The sequence below is a fragment of the Podarcis gaigeae genome (genome assembly GCF_964106915.1).
Source record: "Podarcis gaigeae genome assembly, chromosome: 10".
Lineage (NCBI taxonomy): Eukaryota > Metazoa > Chordata > Lepidosauria > Squamata > Lacertidae > Podarcis > Podarcis gaigeae.
Window position 1 is genome coordinate 37,771,271 of NC_139686.1, and position 17,572 is coordinate 37,788,842.

Sequence of the window (17,572 nt, forward strand, 5' to 3'; positions counted from 1 at the left end):
TTGCTAGGCTAAAAGAGCTGTCTGATATTGCCAAGATGCAAGTTGATGCTTTGGAGAATCGCCAGCAATCCAGAGAGAAAGAAGTGGAATCGCTCAGAATGCAGATTTTGGATTTTCAGGTATGGGCTATCTCTGCTTAGAAGCATAACCATTCATCCCTGTGACACAGATAATAAGCCCAATACCATGTAAATGCTTGGCGAATGCATTTGATTTTATATATATTTTTATCTTACTTGCCATTCAGGCACAATCAGATGAAAAAACACTTGTTGCAAAATTACATCAACATATCGTAGCCCTTCAGGTTAGTGAAGCCACTTCTGTGGCCAAGTTAGAGGCTGCCATGTCAAAACTTCAGAAGATGGAGGTGGCTAATATGCGCCTAGAGCAGAAACTGGATGATAAAGAGCAAGCATTGTACTATACACGACTCGAGGGGAGGAATAGAGCTAAGCATCTCCGCCAGACTGTACAGTCACTGCGACGACAATTCAGTGGTGCTTTGCCCCTGGCTCAGCAGGAGAAGTTCTCCAAAACTATGATTCAGCTTCAGAATGACAAACTTAAGACTATGGATGAGGTCCAGCTTGCTCAGCAGGAGCGCCGAAACGCAGAGAACAGAACACTGGAGTTGGAGACAAAGTTAAAAGGATTAGAAGAACTAATAGCCACATTGAAAGATACAAGAGGAGCACAGAAGGTTTGTGATATAACAACTTTAAATATATATTTGAGAATTGACTCTCAGTTCAGATAAAGTTTTGGGGTATGTTTGATTTGATTTTTCATTTTTATTGCCTTGATTAGCCAAGAGGTAAAAGCAGCATCTATTTATCAATGTCAATTGACAGAATGTCAATTTCCACTGTAAAAATGTCAGTCACCCCCATTTGAATGTGTGTTGTAGTCCATTAGTGCTTCATCACTCAGATTCTTTTGTATTCATATTTAATCACATGCACACATTCTTCATTTTGTTAATCTGGGCCAAAATGCAAAGAATTCATGAGATGCTTGCTTGTGCCTCTACCTATGCACTAAGGATTCCACATGGTTATGTATTTTTTCCCAACCACCACTCCTTTCAACCAAATTCTCCTGATTTTTGAGCTGAGCTAGTTCATCTTTTTTTCTGCAGTGGTTTGGCACTATTTGGAATCAGTTCAGTCCTTAAATTGTTGTCAGATTTGGTCATTTGTATATTGTCAGGTAATTGAGTGGCATATAAAAATTGAAGAGCTTCGTCTTCAGGACCTTAAACTGAACCGCGAATTAGCCAAGAAAAAGGAAGAGATTAAATATTTGAACAATATCCTTTCTGAATATGAACGTACCATTAATAACCTGGAAGAAGAAATTGTACAGCAGAGCAAGGTACAGAAAAGCAAGTTTTTTAAAAAAAATTAATATAACTTTAGAAATTCTGCAGAGAAAACTCCTACAAAAGTTTTGCTGCATGTAACGTGAAAAATGTTCCTGTATCTAGCATATATTTGTGCTGCTCTCAGAGGCTGTGTACAGTCCTTGTTAAACCCCTTAAATCTTGTAGTTCCATGAGGAGCGGCAGTTGGCCTGGGAACAAAGAGAAGTAGAATTAGAACGTCAGCTCGACACTTATGACCGTCAGCAGAAGGACATAATTAGAACTGCTCAGAAGGTACCTGATTTCATACTGATAAGTCCCATAACACGTCAAATGTCATTATTCCACCTGGTTGTCACCTGGGGTTGGGGGGGTCTCCGCCTGTCTGCGCAAAACAACCCTTTCTGTTTACTTCTCTGCAGTTTGATGAAGCTACAGGATCAGTTCCAGACCCCAGCTTGCCCCTTGCACATCAGCTTGAGCAAGCTCTAAGGAAAATACGAGAACACATCCGAACTATCCTGGAAGTGCAAGCCACCTGCAAATCCTTAGAAGAGGTGATTGGATTGTTCAGCTAACTGAATCATATGCTTTTAGTGATTTATAGAGTAGAGATTTTGCCTCCGGCAGAGGAAGGTATCTTTAGTTGCATTGCTCCTTCCTCTCACTCCAGAAGGCGGCACAGCTGTTCAATTTTTAAAATCTTTTTTTTACCTTTTATTTATTAAATTTGTCTGCCACCTTTCACCCAAGGATCACACAGTGATTCACAACGTAAAAATATAAGATGAGAACATAAAATTCATAATGGAACAAAAAGAAAAACAATCCGAATAATTTCTTCTACAAACCCATTTAAAAGACCGCAGAATGTTACTCAGCCAAAGGCTTGGTTATAGAGAAACAGTTTGGCCTGGCACTTAAAGATATGTAATGAAGGCGCCAGGCTATCAGGTTGGGCTTTGACTCCACCTGGTGGTCAAAGGCAGGAACAATGTCTTGGGAAGCAGGTAGCTCCCAGAATGCACTTCAGTTGGTCCTGCCTTTGATTAAAACAGCTATTCTGTGATATTCTTTGTTGGTTGTCTAGTTCTCTTGACCTAAAAATGAATAATCTATCTATCTATCTATCTACCTACCTACCTACCTATTCTGGTCCTGCCCCCACCTCTTGTTTTTCACAGCTCCCCACTTGCCTTTATTTCCCCACTCTTTTCTCCATGTTGAAAAAAGAAGAAGAAATCCTCTCAATTACATTTGTCATTTTTGGTAACAGAGATTTATTTTATTACAGAAGCTGAAAGAAAAAGAAGCTGCTTTGTGGAAAGCGGAGCAAAGTATCTTATCCAGAGACAGGATCATAAATGAACTGAGACTTCGATTGCCAGCATCATCAGAGAGAGAGAAAATAATAGCAGAGCTTGGACCAAAAGAAGAGGACTCTGCTGCCTCTCCTCGTGCTCTGAAAATTGCGCACCAGACAATTGCAAATATGCAAGCAAGATTAAATCAAAAAGAGGAAGTGTTGAAAAAGTACCAACACCTTTTGGCCAAAGCAAGAGAGGTATTTACAGTACAAAATGCATGAGCTGTTATTGTAAACAGCCCTGGAAATTTTGAATTGAAGGGCATTGTAGAATTTTTTTAATGAATGGATGAATGGAAAATGCTGGGTTACACAGGGCCATTTGAACTGGGCAGTGGTGGCACAGAGGTGCCATTTGTGTGAATTGGTGTTTCCAACATGACTTGGGACTGCATTATTCTGAGTGCCATTCATGGGGAAAAGTCCTGAATATGTAGCATAAGGAAGTAAAGGAAGTTAAAAGTGACTTCTGTGTTTGGAAAACTTGAAGAGTATTGCCTTTTGTTGTGGACATCCTTTTCAGTTTCTTTTGCATTTAGCGTGATAAGATTAGTAACTATTTGAAATTTTTGTAGAATACAATGGACACAGAAACAAATATATATATTTTTGCACTATTCAGGAACAAGAGGAAATTGCAAAGAAACATGAAGACGACCTCAGAGTGCTACATCAAAAGTTAGATATACATGCTGACAGTTCTTTTAACAAATTCAAGCAAACTGCATTAGTAAGTATAAGTTTTGTTCATGATTTCTGCATTTGAGGATTTGGGGAATAAAGATAAGATGGGGACAGAATTGAAATATAGTGATTTCTTATCCTTTTTGGCTTGGATCCAGCCAAGTTCTGATGTAAAGTAATTTGTGGAAGCTGTCTTTTTACAGCTGCCCACCCCACAATCAAAACGCTGGTCCCATGGGTTGGAGACAACCTTGGGAATTTTGTTTTTTTGTTTTTAAAGAGGAATGCATATTGTTTTGTTTTTAAAGAGAAATACATATGGAGTGGGAAGTCAGCGCAGATCACTGTCCCACCCATTGAGTGAGCTGAATCAATGTCTGCTCACACCAGGAGCACTTGGGATCCAGCCATTGAGTTCCATCAGGCTTCCACTGACTTTCTGCAGCCTTTGGGGCACCATTAGTGACGAGTTGACATATAAAGCTCTTAAGGATCTGGGCCCCAAATTTGCAGTGATGACTTCATATCCTGTGACCGTGGCCCAATGTTTAAACCAACAAAGGTGCCTTTCTGATGATATCATCAGTGCCACAGTGTACTGCATTCCTGATGATAGAAAAGTAATAAAACACACTGGTAATAAAAAGGATTTCTGGAAACCATTTTTAGGAATTTTTGTAAAACGCTATTTTTAGACAAGCTATTGTTAGGGCTTCACAGCATGCGAATGAAAAACATGGTTATATTTCAAGAATTTACCATGTAAATAAGGGCAAATGAGCCATACAGTACCTCAACTTACTTAAGATGCAAATATATGATGCATCTTAGCTTATACATTACATCCAGGATACGAGTTAAACAGTAATATCAAACAAACAATGGAATATTTATTCATTAGATAACCTGTTTTGTTCCACAGGAGTTGGTGAAAAAGCCATCTTTAGCTGTCCCAGCAAATAAACATTTAATTCGTCTGGCAGAGATGGAGCAAACTGTAGCAGAACAGGACAGTTCCCTTGCATCCCTTCTGAACAAATTAAAGAAAACATCGTCCGAATTGCAGAAGCAAAAGCAGATTACTTTGGCAAAAATCAAGGAATTTGATAACATCAGGGTCCAGTAAGTGTAGATTAGAATTATACTTCATTCTTTAAATGATCTGCAGGGATCTTGAGAGTTGTCATGTTTCATCAATCTTTAGAAAACCTTGGCTAAAATATATAATAATCGTAGAGGTAAGCATTCAGCTTAAACATAGAGCTCATTATCATTATATAAAAATAATGGGTTATTTTTGTTTTCAGGAGTACTTCTTTATACACCTTTAGGCGCCAGGCAAAAATGTTCCTTTTTAACCTCCTGATCAACATCCCATACCCTTTTAAAATGTGGCTCTTTGGCTGGGGGAGAGTGTATTATTGGGTTATTGCTTTTATTTTTATTTTATATACTGTGATCTTTTTATGTGAACCTCCCTGAGACCTCCGGGTATACGGTGGTATATAAATTCAAATAATAATAATTAAAAGGTATGTCTTTAAAAGGTATGTTGAAAAGATCAGTTCATTGGGCAGTATCCAACTAACAGTTCTTCTTGCACAAGCCCTTTTGGCTGAACTGTGGAGCTTTCTCTCCAATCAGGCCCCCCAACCTGCTCTGGGGGAACCCCAGAACATATTTATGGATTGCATGGGGAGAGGAGAGGAAGAATAAGTTTCATTACTTGGGCTAGTGGAACTGCTTCATTGGATACCACCCTTTGGTTTTTATAGGATTTCGTTAAAAGAATAAAAATGGTTGTAGTCCATAGCCTGTAGTACTATTTAGTTCAGCTTCAATGCTCTGGAATAAGCATTATGTAGACGGTATCCTTCCCTCCATAATTAACCTCTTGTCCCTGCGGTTGTTATATAGTGTCTTTCCCCCCAAATTAGATTTAGGTATACATGACTGGATTGTAACTACTTGCCTTCGAATTACTGGAAGGTTTGGTCAGTTGGAATCCATTCACTGGTCTCTGCAGTCATGACAGAATCAATGTACAGTTGGGTGGAAAACCCATTACCTTCTAGATATTGCTGGACAACCCATGACCTTCTAGATGTTGCTGGACAACAGTTCTCATTCTCATTGGCCATTGGCTTCACTGTATGGGGCTGATGGAAACTGAGTCCCACAAGATCTGAATAGCCACAGTTTCCTCATTTCTGGGTCACATGCATTAGATTCAGCTTTGATAAACCCCCATTCAAACATGAAACTTAACAAGCAGACATCTGGCAGACCTCTCAGGATTTTTATGCGGTGGGTGGTGGCAAGGACTACCCTGATGATTCTCCTCCCAAGCATATGTTTTGAACAGTAGATTTTTGAGCCACGAGGTGAAATAAAGTGAGGACATTTGTTTGTTAATGAGCTATGAAGAAAATAAATGAGAGAACACAGCTGACTTTGCTTATCACAAAGACAGTTTGACAGTGTGTTGCTCCTCTAGGCTGCTGTTGGTAATAATGTATAATTATAATCGAAACGATGCAATACTTCAGCCTAGTTAGTCCATCTGGAACTCGCTCAATTTTGCCAATGGATGTCATTATTATTTATTATTTTGCTCTGCTAGGCTTGAAGAGAAGCATGCAGCTGAAGTGAAAAAATTGAAAGATGAAGTGGATGAGCTAAGAGGTTTGTTGTCACAGATGGAGAAAGAATTACTGAATGCAAAACTGGAGCTGGAGGCCCAAAGAGAAGCAAATAATAGAGCTCCAACAACTACAATGAAAAATCTAGTGGAACGGCTGAAGAATCAGCTAGCCTTAAAAGAGAAACAGCAGAAGGTAAGCATGGAAACTAGTAATTGGGTGTAAACCAGCTCATTTTCTCTAACAAACCAGAATTATTTCACCTTTTTTATTGTGAGCCTCTCTGCAGGGACCTATTCATTTTTCTTACATACAGTGTCTAGTATATTTTAGACACTTTTGTGAAATAAGAACAATAAAGAATTAATTGAGGGAACATTGGCTTTAATTCTATAACTTATGAATGTCGTGGGCTCAACTTCACCCCAAACACTTAACCAGTTGCTGGATAGCACAGGAGGGGAGAATGCTCTTGTGCTCAAATCCTGCCTGTGGGTTTCCCACTGCGAGAACAGGATGCTGAACAATTATTTATTTATTTATTTATTTATTATTACTTGTAACCCCCCCCCCCAAATCTGACTGGGTTACCCCAACTAGATGGGCCATTGGTCTGAACCAGCATGGCTCTTCTTACTGCCTTATGTTAACTGCCACCAGAAATGATGGCAGAGAGCTTGTTGAATATTAGGCTACTTTATTATTTAAACCTAATATTAACTCTATGTACTGTTAACCTTTTCCCACTTTGTGTCATAGACATATATCTTACTCCTGTCTTTTATCCCTGTTGGGTTGTATGTTTGTTTTTTAACTGCTTGCTTTCTTCAGCTGTCCAGCAAAGCACATAGGTATATAACTGCAAAATTTTGACCTAGATGTTATAAGTATTTGTGTTTATTGTTTTTCATCAAATTTATCATTTTTAAGATTGATAAGTATTTTTCAGGCTTTGAGTAAAGCACTTCTGGAGCTCCGAGCAGAAATGACAGCTGCTGCAGAACAACAGATTATTTCTGTGGCATCACAAAAAGAGGCACACATGAATGTTCAACAGATCGTTGACAAGCAAACAAAGGAACTGAGGGTGAGCAGGAAGTGAAGTCTTACCTATATTGGCCTGATGTGAAAGCAGAACATCAGAGCGGATAGATGTCACTGTGAGCATTACAGACACCAATATGTTGCTGTATCTTCCAGTCCTCAAATAGTACTTTTGAGTGTTAAAAGCCCCATGATGCACTTTCCCAGACACTGCTACTTAGCAGTTCCTGTTAATTTCACCACATTGTGTGTGGGCCTCTTGCACAAAATTGAATGAAACGGTGTTCCATATTACTGTGATCAAGGTACACTGATAATGTGTCTGTAATTGTGGTCTATTCCACAAAAAAACAGACTTGTGCTTCCTGGAAACCTGGCACATGGATTGCAAGATGTATAGGACCCATGGTTTTGCATGGTTTCTTCCCTAGAAGAACAATAAATGAATACATCATAATACTTTATTGGTGTTTAGAAAAAATGGCTGGATTTAGGCTTGCAGTTCAGCAATTACTATGTGATAATAGGGCTGTTATGTGGTGAACCATGTCCTTTTGTGTACATATATTCCTGGGACGTGGGTGGCGCTGTGGGTAAAACCTCAGCGCCTAGGGCTTGCCGATCGCATGGTCGGCGGTTCGAATCCCCGCGGCGGGGTGAGCTGCTGTCTCTCGGTCCCAGCTCCTGCCCACCTAGCAGTTCAAAAGGACCTCTAAGTGCAAGTAGATAAATAGGTACCGCTTTATAGCGGGAAGGTAAACGGCGTTTCCGTGTGCTGCGTTGGTGCCGGCTCGCCAGAGCAGCTTTGTCACGCTGGCCACGTGACCTGGAAGTGTCTCCGGACAGCGCTGGCCCTCGGCCTCTTAAGTGAGATGGGCGCACAACCCTAGAGTCGGACACGACTGGCCCGTACGGGCAGGGGTACGTTTACCTTTATTCCTAAAAATATTTCAGTTAGTAACTTTCCAAAAGACAGGTGCTGCCTATATGAATTTATCATACTGGGCTTGATGCACCAACGGCCCCAGCTTTTGATGTTGAATCCAGCAGCATAGAGTCTTAATGCAACTGAGTATTTGGTGTGGTTGAGAAAAAAAGGGTCTCTCCTTTTAGCTTTTTTTTGGGTCACAAATGTACAGAGTCAGGGTTTTTAGAACTGTGTTTTTAGTAGGTGATATCTAAGATTAGTCACATTCAGAGTAGACAAATAGAGATCATTTGACTTGTATGTTGTTTTCAGTGGATCCGTTCTGGGTTTAATTGACCATAATATCACACAATATTAGCAAAGATGTTTATTGTCTGCCATTGTCATTCGTTTCTTTGTTCATTTTGTTGGCAGTCCTGAAATAATATATCATAAAAAAATATTTTCTTAGATTCAGTTAGAAGATTTAAATGACCAACTTTCCAGACTTAAAGATGCCCTCAAGCTAAGCAAAAATAAAGAGAATTCATTACTAGATGAGGTGGATGATTTAAATCACGAGCTTCAGAAAAAAGTTAAAGCCTACACTAAATTTCTGAGGGAGAAAAAAGAGATGGAAAAAGAAAATGAAGAACTGAAAAAGCGGATTAAAAGGCTAACCAATGCAATTCAGGTAAATATTTTTTGAATTATAAAACAAAGAACATTGTTTTGGTAGTATACAAATAAATTGCATATTTCTTGAGTCACTCGTTGGCTGGTTTTGCACTGCAGCAAATCAACTGAACGTTGTTTTGGATCTAATTGAGAATTTTGTACACTGCATATATATCTGAGTTTGCAATATATAAATGAATTGAATAAATAAAATTCTGGCAACTATGATTAAGTGCAAATCAGCCAGCTTATCTATGTATCTGTGCTTGTGTCTTATTTAAATCTTAATTATAATCTTATTTATATACTTGAAGCATTAAACTTGGTTATTTGAATGAAGAATATTTGCATGTGTAGAATGTGTGTGCCTGTGTGTGTATATATATGTGTGTGTGTGTGTGTGTGTGTGTATAATATATATAATCATTTCTTAGAGCCAGTGCTTCTCTAATTAAGAGCATAATCCAGAAAAGATAGCCACTGTGTATTTTGCATTCATTTCAATGGGGTTTGCATATCGCATCTGGTTGTGCAGTGGTGATACCTGCTAAAATGCTCCCAATGTCCACAGTCATGATGCATGGCAATTTAGAGTTAGTTTAAACCTTTCCCAATTTTTCAGGGAAAAGCTGATGACCAAAGCCTGATAGAGGAACTTCAAAGAAAAATTAAGAAGTTGGAAAGTGAACTAGGAAAGAAGAGTGATGAGTCAGAAATGAAAACCCCAAGAGAGGACAAGGTATGAGAGATGCACAACTAAAATAAATTTAGCTTACATCATTTCTCACTGTCATGTTGGGTTTCTTTTTTTTTGGGGGGGGTGCATTATAATGACTCCTTTGCTTTGTTATGAATGCAATACTTTGTGGGCAGGGTTGGGCTAGTGATGGTTAAAGTTTTGTTTTAGATCAGGGGTCAGCAACCTTTTTCAGCCGTGGGCCGGTCCACCATCCCTCAGACTATATATTTTTTTTTGGGGGGGGGAATGAATTCCTATGCCCCACAAATAACCCAGAGATGCATTTTAAATAAAAGCACACATTCTACTCATGTAAAAACATGCTGATTCCCGGACCATCTGTGGGCCAGATTGAGAAGGCCTTAGGTTGCCCACCCCTGTTTTAGATCATTGTTAATGCTAGGTTGTATGTGTGATGTGTTTTATACTGTTTTGATATTGCAAGGCTTCTTGGGTAGGCTGTGCCCCCAAAGGCAGAATGCAAATGAATGAATGGTCAGATAGCATGATTGTTCCTGTCTGTCCAAAAAGGGTTCTCGATTCCACAGGGAAGAGGATAGAAAAATCACATCAAACATTTATGCGTGCATTTATTAAAGAAAAATAAGCAGACTTAAATATGGATGTTTTCACTCTTTAGAAATAAAATTGGAGAACTTTACATTTTTGTTTTTGATCATTTTGCAGAGCTCTAAGGAAGAATTAATTAGATGGGAAGAAAGTAAGAAATGGCAGATGAAAATGGAAGGAATGAGGAACAAACTGAAAGAAAAGGAGAAGGAAGTAGAGTCCTTAGCCAAACAGTTAAACACAGTAAAGGAACTTTTTTCAAAGTAAGATTTCTTTAATTAACAAAACTCACAGCAATATGACATACCACTATTCATTGATCAAGGACATGGTGCTATAGTAGTGTATTGTATGTCTATAAGGCTGCAGACAGCACTTTCTCAAATGTAGTCCATTGGCACAGTTTTCTAGATCTCCCAATTGTAGGTACTCCTGGAAAAAACTTCCTCAAATAGGGCTGCAATCCTGTACACATTTCCTGAGAGGGAAACTCGTTCAACTGAGTAGGAATGATTTCCGAGTAGGCATGCATCAAATTAAGCAGACCAATAAATCTTCAAATGTTATTTTGTATGGAAGAAAATGTACCATTATATTAATGAAAATCCATTAAATACTACAGGGCGGATAAAGAAAAAATTACTTTGCAGAAGAAACTCAAGAGCTGTGGTATTACTGTTGATCAGGTTGTAGGAGTGCGAGCCTCTGAATCAGAGAGAGAGCTGGAAGAGCTACGAAAACGAAATATAGATTTGGAGAATGAGATTGTTCACCTAAAGTAAGAAATACTACAAAAAAAGTGAAATTAAGAGTGCTCTGTTTTTTGTGGTCTTTTCTAAATAGGCACTTTTGATTTATTATATTAAGTACATTTCCTGGAAGCTGAACATTTTAACCATTTTGAGGAATTAATACAAGCATGGCATTAAAAAATTACATTAGTTAGTTTTAATGTACAGACAATGCTGGATACTTGTTTGTTTTAACCATGGTTTTGTTCAAGAAGCAGACAGGCAAACAAGCCACAGCTTATTTTTCTAAAGCTTAGTTTGCTTTCCAGTTGTTCCTGCCTCATGACTGTAGCTTGGTGAGTGGTTGGGGTGAGTTTGCTCAACAAACTATGGTCAAGCAGAGCTTTGGGGTTTGGGCGTTACTCCAAATCATTGTAACCCAATAACCAATTGTGGCTTCACAATATGGTTTGTTGGCAGATACAAATATGGGTAAAGTAGTAAGCTGGGTTCAGATTTTCAGAAAAACCATACTTTAGCTAAATAGCTATGGGTTAGCTTTATGTTCAAATTAGGCTACTCTTGATATTTTAGAGAGGAATGCTGCTTTTTCACAAACAGGTATTTCTTAAAAGAGGATTAAAGTTTTCTGTGGCACCCTCTTATTAACAAGTACAGTGCAGAAATACATATTTTTAGGAGTTCTGACGAAATGATTAATTGTGGTTAATTGAAAATGGAAGTGAAACCTTCTGATCAATTGTTCATGGTCATGTTGGAGGAGGAGAGGAGAATGGGTAGTGTACAAGTCCGAGAGTTATGCATGTAAAACTAAAGCATAGTTTAGCATTGCATCTGAACCAGATCAATATGTGTGTGGATAAATATATTTTATGTAATGCTGTAGGATAGCATGTGCATTATAGAAAAGCTGGTGCATATCTAATGCTACTCATCCTTACCCATGTTTAAGTAGAATAATTATAAAAATGTAAATCGTATGTCAAGTCATGCACTGGTTCTGCAATCTCACACGCTTTTTATGTAGGACACAGTATGCTGTCCCTCGAGATTCTGTTGTAGAAGATTTACACTTAAAAAACAGATACCTACAAGAAAAGCTTCTTGTATTGGAAAAACAGCTTTCCAGAGACACTTTTTCAAGACCTTCGGTAGGTTAATCTATTCTTATTACTTGAATTATGCAACCGTGTGTGTGTGTGTGTTTACATTCAACTTGTAGCCTTCACTGTGTAAGCTGTCTTGTTTCTGTTCTTTATCTCAGCTGATGAGAATTTTAATGCCTGTGCAAGTGCTGCAGAAACCGGGTACTCAAAGCTTTGTAATTCTGAACACCAATGGGTTTCTACCTGGTTGTTTTGTAATGATAGCATTGTATTAACATTAGGAGAACCTTCATATTTTATATTGCAAGGACTGAAGTGAGAAGATTGAAGCATCAATGCCTGTCTTGAGGGGTGATGAGAAAGCATATAAAGTCCTGTAATGGGGGAAGAATTACTGCCTGAGCAGGCTTAGATAAAAAGGGAATTTCAATTCCATCTCCACTAGAGAGATACACTGAACTTAGTAACATCTGAATACTCCCACTTAAAGGTATAAGCTGAGTGGAAATGAAAAATGCAAATTCAGAGTAAGGCACTTTTTAGAAAAAGGATATAAAATCAGTGTCAGTGTCTCCTTATGTTATGATGCAAGAACATATTGTGCAGTTTTAACCTTGCTATTTCAAGAACTAGAAAAGGGCACTAAACGATCAGGGGTTGGACCCAACTCTCATCTTAAGAAAGGTTAAAATGTTTTGGGCTTTTAAGTTCAAAAGGAAGGCTAAAGAATGATACTGATTTTTAAAACTTGTTAACGTTATGGAAAAAATTAAATTATGAAAATTTTATCTTCCTTCATAATGTTATAATTCAGGGTTGTACAGTTAAATTGCTGATGTGGCAGTGTATTCAAGAAAGACAAAAGAAAATACTTCTTCAAACAACTTGTGGTCTGCTTATAGTAGTCATTACTGCAATACAGTGATAATTGCTAGCTTGGATAACTTGGAAAATAATTAGACAAACTCAAAGGTCTGTTTAGTGGCTCTTTTGTTACGACCAAATGGAACCTTCAGTCTCCAGAGGCAGTCCGCCTCAGAGTATTAGATGCAGGGACAAACAGTGAAGTACCTACCAGGAGCATCTGACTGGTTAAAAACAGAATGTTGAACTAGATGGGCCAGAAAGTTCTGTTAGATTTAAGGCCAGGAAAAGAAATTCCCTTTTTTATTTGAATATGGCAGCTTAGTTTAGAGACAAGTGGAAGCAGAGGATGAATTAAGCTTTAGAGAACTGAAACCAGATAAAATTGATGTACTGAACGAGTCCACATCATCCTGATTTGCATCTTGTTTCTTGTTGCAGTTAAGCTATATTCCGATTAAGTTACATTAATGTGAATAGGTGTCATCCTTCCTTTACTATCTACTACTTTTATTTCTATGCAACATTACCTCTTTCTTCTGTATCAGAGTTCTCCATGTGAGACAGCTGCATTGGCTAATACCTCTATTACTACTAACAAATTCACTAAGCACAAACATCTGAAACACGTGCCTAAGAGGACTCTGTTAGGCAACACCAAGTCAAGACACCAAGCTTTTGATGATATGACTAACACAGATGATGATGATGGGGACAATGAGGGGGCACATATTACAGACGAATCCCATCAGGCTGCCAAAGGTATTGCTGTCAATGGCATTCCAGAACAGCACTTTCAAAATGGGGGAAATCGAGTGGATTTAGAGGCAGCATCAGAAGGTAAAAAGAGCAGCTCTCCAAAAACGAGTTCCATTGAAGAGAATGCAGAACAGACAAATGCTTCTGCTGAAGAAGAGAAAATTGACGAAGAATGTGAAATAACCAAAGGAGAAACAGAAGAAACTTGCAAGCATTCTAGTGGCGGCGGTGGTGGTGGTGGTGATGGAGATGAAGGTGGGGAAGATGAACAAGAAAAAGCAACCGGGCATGAATCTTGTCCTGACGGAAAGAGCTCCATTCAGCTTAACTCGGAGGAAGCTGCTAATCAGCCCAGCGATTCCGATACAGAAGTTGAAAAAAATAATGATGAGATCATAGTAGAAGATGCCTGTGAGAGCCATCAAACTGAGCAAGAGAGGGCTGACCTGATTCCAGAGTTTTGTGAAGTTCCTCAGGTTTGCCAAAAACAAGAACTCCCTGCTTTCCCCCTTTACCAATCCTTTGTGTAGCTGATCCTGCTTGAAGTGTGTCATGTAGTGTGACCAGAAACCCCATCATTTCCTAGTTTAACCTACAGCACCATCATAGTAACTGTCCACACCTGAGGCTTTTTGCTTTGGAATACAAGTGCATAGGATGAAATAGGCTGCCACAATATCCAGGACGGTGAATGAAATGTAAAGAATTGTTTTTTGTAGTGGTGGTACTAAAATATGAGCTTGTACTTCTACAAGAGAAACATTCCAGCATATATCCTGAGCATTGTTTATGGTTCATTGTGAATGTGTCTTATTGCAGTTGCTTGTTCAAGCCCTATATGTTCAGTCATAGAATTGTAGAGTTGGAAAAGGGGCCCCTCATGTGATTAGTCACTGGGGGGGGGGGAGTCGGAAGGTGCCCAAACATCTAGCATTCATATCTCTGCTACATCCCTGCCACCTGCCTTACCACTTTCCATGTGTTGCATGTGCACCCAAATAGGGCTTGAATTTGCTATTTGTGCATATACTACTACAAGTAGTTATTTGCCACCATGAGCAGCTTATTAGCATTCAGTTCTGTGCATAGTGGCTAGCTGTATAAAGTAGATAATATTTTCATAACGGAACCATGGCAGGTGTTGCAGTGAGTTGAGCTCAAATCAAATATTACTGTTAAATTCTGGTTGAATTCAGTGGAACAGTACTCACAGAATTAACGAGTGAATAGGACCCAGGATTCACTACTATAATGTGTATGTGTATAATGTGTATGTGTATGTGACAGCTGCTGTTAGTTCTGCTTACTGGGACTGTTCTTGGAAATGGACTTCTAGCCCATTTCAAAACACAATTCAAACTGCTAGTCCCTTTAAAGCCTTAGCAGTGAGCAACATTTCTTTTTGACAAGTGTTGTATCAGACGCCATATATCAGTGACAAACCCAAAGACAAAAAGAGCAATGCAATTGTAACATTCTGGTAAATGCCTGATCTGTTTATGGATAAACTGATCAGGCATTTACCAGAATGTTACAATTGCATTGCTATTTGTCAAGTGAAACAATGCAAATATTCAGCATTTTGATACTAATCTTTCTTCTTTTCTGCTTGCTAAGACATCAGGATTAGGATCAGATGATCAATATCAAAAAGAACAAGAGCTTCAAAAGGAAAACCTAATGCTATCATCTGAAAATATGGAATTACGATTCCAGCTGGAACAGGCCAACAAAGACTTGCCAAGATTAAAGGTATATTTTTAACAAGCAGTGTGTTGACTGGTGCCATGGAATGCCAGTGTATACTTTGGGGTTCATGAGTCCTTTCATTATAAATCATTTATATGATAAGTCACATATATAACCTTCATTTACCCCAAACAGAAAAATTCATTAGATAATAATGGTTCTGATCAATTATTTTCAGTGTAAACTGCATAATTTTTAGAGTATAGTTTTCAGCTGGGTAAAACTATTTTATTCTCTTTAGAACCAAGTAGCTGATTTAAAGGAAATGTGTGAGCTCCTGAAACGAGAGAAGGCAGAAGCTGAGCGGAAGCTAGGCAATGTCAGAGGGGTATGTATTAAACATTGTGGAGCTTGAATTTTAAGAACAAGAGTAAACCAAATATTTTGTTTCCTTTTTCCTAAATCATACTTCTTTTACAGCTATTAGCTATCCACACAAAAAACAATATGAAATAACTTAGTGTTTTTTGAAGCAGAGGCGTATGTGACTCCCTGAGTCCCAGGATTAAAGTCAGCTATCTTAGAGAACAAAATGCCACTGTGGCAACTGATAGGGAAATTTCCAAGTGAGTAAAAAGGGAATGCAATTATCTGTACTTTTCTGGGCATGTGACTCTGGATGGATGAGTTTCAGGGCTAGAACTTTCAAGCCAAGTGTCGAGTTGTCTTGATTGCATTAAGATTATAGGGAACGTTTGGCTTTTGCATGACCAAGTTTATCATCCATAGATAGATAGATAGAGGTGGTCCTGCAAAAATACAATTCCGGCTTGCCAACCCTTGATAACTAATGTTTCCAAAAAAGCTAAAGATTCTGTGAGAACTAAATGAAAATGAACTGGTGCTGTCTAATAACTGGAGTTCTTTGACATGAAAATGACAAATATTTCTTTGTTGTATAGTCTGGAAGAAGTGGGAAAACTATTCCAGAATTAGAGAAAACAATTGGTTTGATGAAAAAGGTTGTGGAGAGAGTTCAGAGAGAAAACGAAGAGCTTAAGAAAGCACCTGGAGTAGTCTCCAATGAAAAACTGGCCAGCCTTGAACAAGAAAATGAATGTTTAAAGGTAACATATTCCCTTTTGAAAGCCGTATGATTTTGTTCCTTAATATAAAAATTAAATGTATATAAGATCCATGTCAGTACTTTCAATGTATACATGGAAAGCTCAGTGTAGGATTCTATTTTAAACTTATTGGTGATTTTTAAAGAATCACACACAGCTGTCTATAAATTGGTGTGTTTTTTTCCTATACTTAAATGGGCACGGTGCTTTTTTCCAGTTTGTAGCAATATCAACATGACAGATAACCAATACTCTTTTATTTATTTCTGAATTAAGTCTGAAATGGAAAAACTAAAAGTTCACCTTGGAGGGGAATTGAGTATGCGCTATGAACTGAAAACTAAAGGCACAGAAAAGATAATTGCTGAAAATGAGAGAATCCGGAAGGAGCTGAAAAAGGTACATCTGTGAAAACGTTGATATCATGAAGTATTCTTATTATCATTCAATTCTTCTCTCAAAACACAAAGGCCTTCTAGCTTAGAATATCTAATATAACTTTTTAAATTTTTTTAAAAATGGATCCTTTGGGGCATAAAAACCCTGGCATGTTAAAACATAGTATATAGCAAGTAGGAATTAACACTCTCCTTTTGCCCTTCCCTTGCACAACAGCTTCCACACTTCTGTTTTATTCAGAGCAGGGTTCTTCATTACATCTGAAACAAGCCAATATGTTTTTGTATTTACTAATCAGGAATGAAAGATGATTTCTGAGATCTAGGTTTGTAAGCAGGTATTAAAACAGTTTCTCATTTCAGATATAATGAACAACTCTAGTTTGAACTGAACGGTTCTTAAGCTGACATACGGTATAGGCGTACCCTGTCTTGAAAAATTCCATCTGAACCAGTTCAATGCATGCAGTGTTCTTGGGGGGATTTTTGTTGGTCAATAGGAAGCAGAGAATTCAGAGAAGCTGCGGATTGCAAAGAATAATCTTGAGATAATAAACGAGAAATTGACTGCAGAACTGGAAGAGACCATAAGGAAGCTAAGCTTGGCAGAAAGCAGAAACCTGCAGCTTGAGGGAGCTGATGGCAAGGGTGGGAAATCCATTGTGATAACAAGGTAAGAACTTGAACATTAATTGGATAGCTTTGCTTGTCTATTGTCCTCATTATTGCCAATAAACGAGAGACTTATTTTCAGAATAAAAAAAAATTGTACATATCCAGTATATGATCCTGAGTCATGTATACAGTATACTTATTTAGTCAGTCATAAATGCTGTTTGGGACAGTTGCTGACTGTTGTTAGACTAATGTGAATAATACAG

At 38.2% G+C, this 17,572-nt stretch overlaps 1 protein-coding gene across 8 annotated transcripts in view; it reads left to right on the forward strand.

Moving 5' to 3' along the window:
* CEP290 (centrosomal protein 290) overlaps positions 1 to 17,572 on the forward strand; it is a 47,371-nt gene that overhangs the window by 24,751 nt on the left and 5,048 nt on the right. For all 8 annotated transcript variants that reach the window (XM_083698850.1, XM_083698848.1, XM_083698854.1 and 5 more), the window contains 20 exons: positions 8 to 119; positions 248 to 703; positions 1,213 to 1,377; positions 1,553 to 1,660; positions 1,789 to 1,923; positions 2,661 to 2,930; positions 3,355 to 3,462; positions 4,339 to 4,538; positions 6,040 to 6,253; positions 7,008 to 7,145; positions 8,482 to 8,703; positions 9,310 to 9,426; positions 10,114 to 10,259; positions 10,619 to 10,774; positions 11,776 to 11,899; positions 15,095 to 15,229; positions 15,468 to 15,554; positions 16,129 to 16,293; positions 16,570 to 16,692; positions 17,192 to 17,364. In XM_083698850.1, coding sequence (XP_083554976.1) covers positions 8 to 119; positions 248 to 703; positions 1,213 to 1,377; positions 1,553 to 1,660; positions 1,789 to 1,923; positions 2,661 to 2,930; positions 3,355 to 3,462; positions 4,339 to 4,538; positions 6,040 to 6,253; positions 7,008 to 7,145; positions 8,482 to 8,703; positions 9,310 to 9,426; positions 10,114 to 10,259; positions 10,619 to 10,774; positions 11,776 to 11,899; positions 15,095 to 15,229; positions 15,468 to 15,554; positions 16,129 to 16,293; positions 16,570 to 16,692; positions 17,192 to 17,364 — 3,354 coding nt within the window. The remainder of the gene's footprint in view (positions 1 to 7; positions 120 to 247; positions 704 to 1,212; positions 1,378 to 1,552; positions 1,661 to 1,788; positions 1,924 to 2,660; positions 2,931 to 3,354; positions 3,463 to 4,338; positions 4,539 to 6,039; positions 6,254 to 7,007; positions 7,146 to 8,481; positions 8,704 to 9,309; positions 9,427 to 10,113; positions 10,260 to 10,618; positions 10,775 to 11,775; positions 11,900 to 15,094; positions 15,230 to 15,467; positions 15,555 to 16,128; positions 16,294 to 16,569; positions 16,693 to 17,191; positions 17,365 to 17,572) is intronic.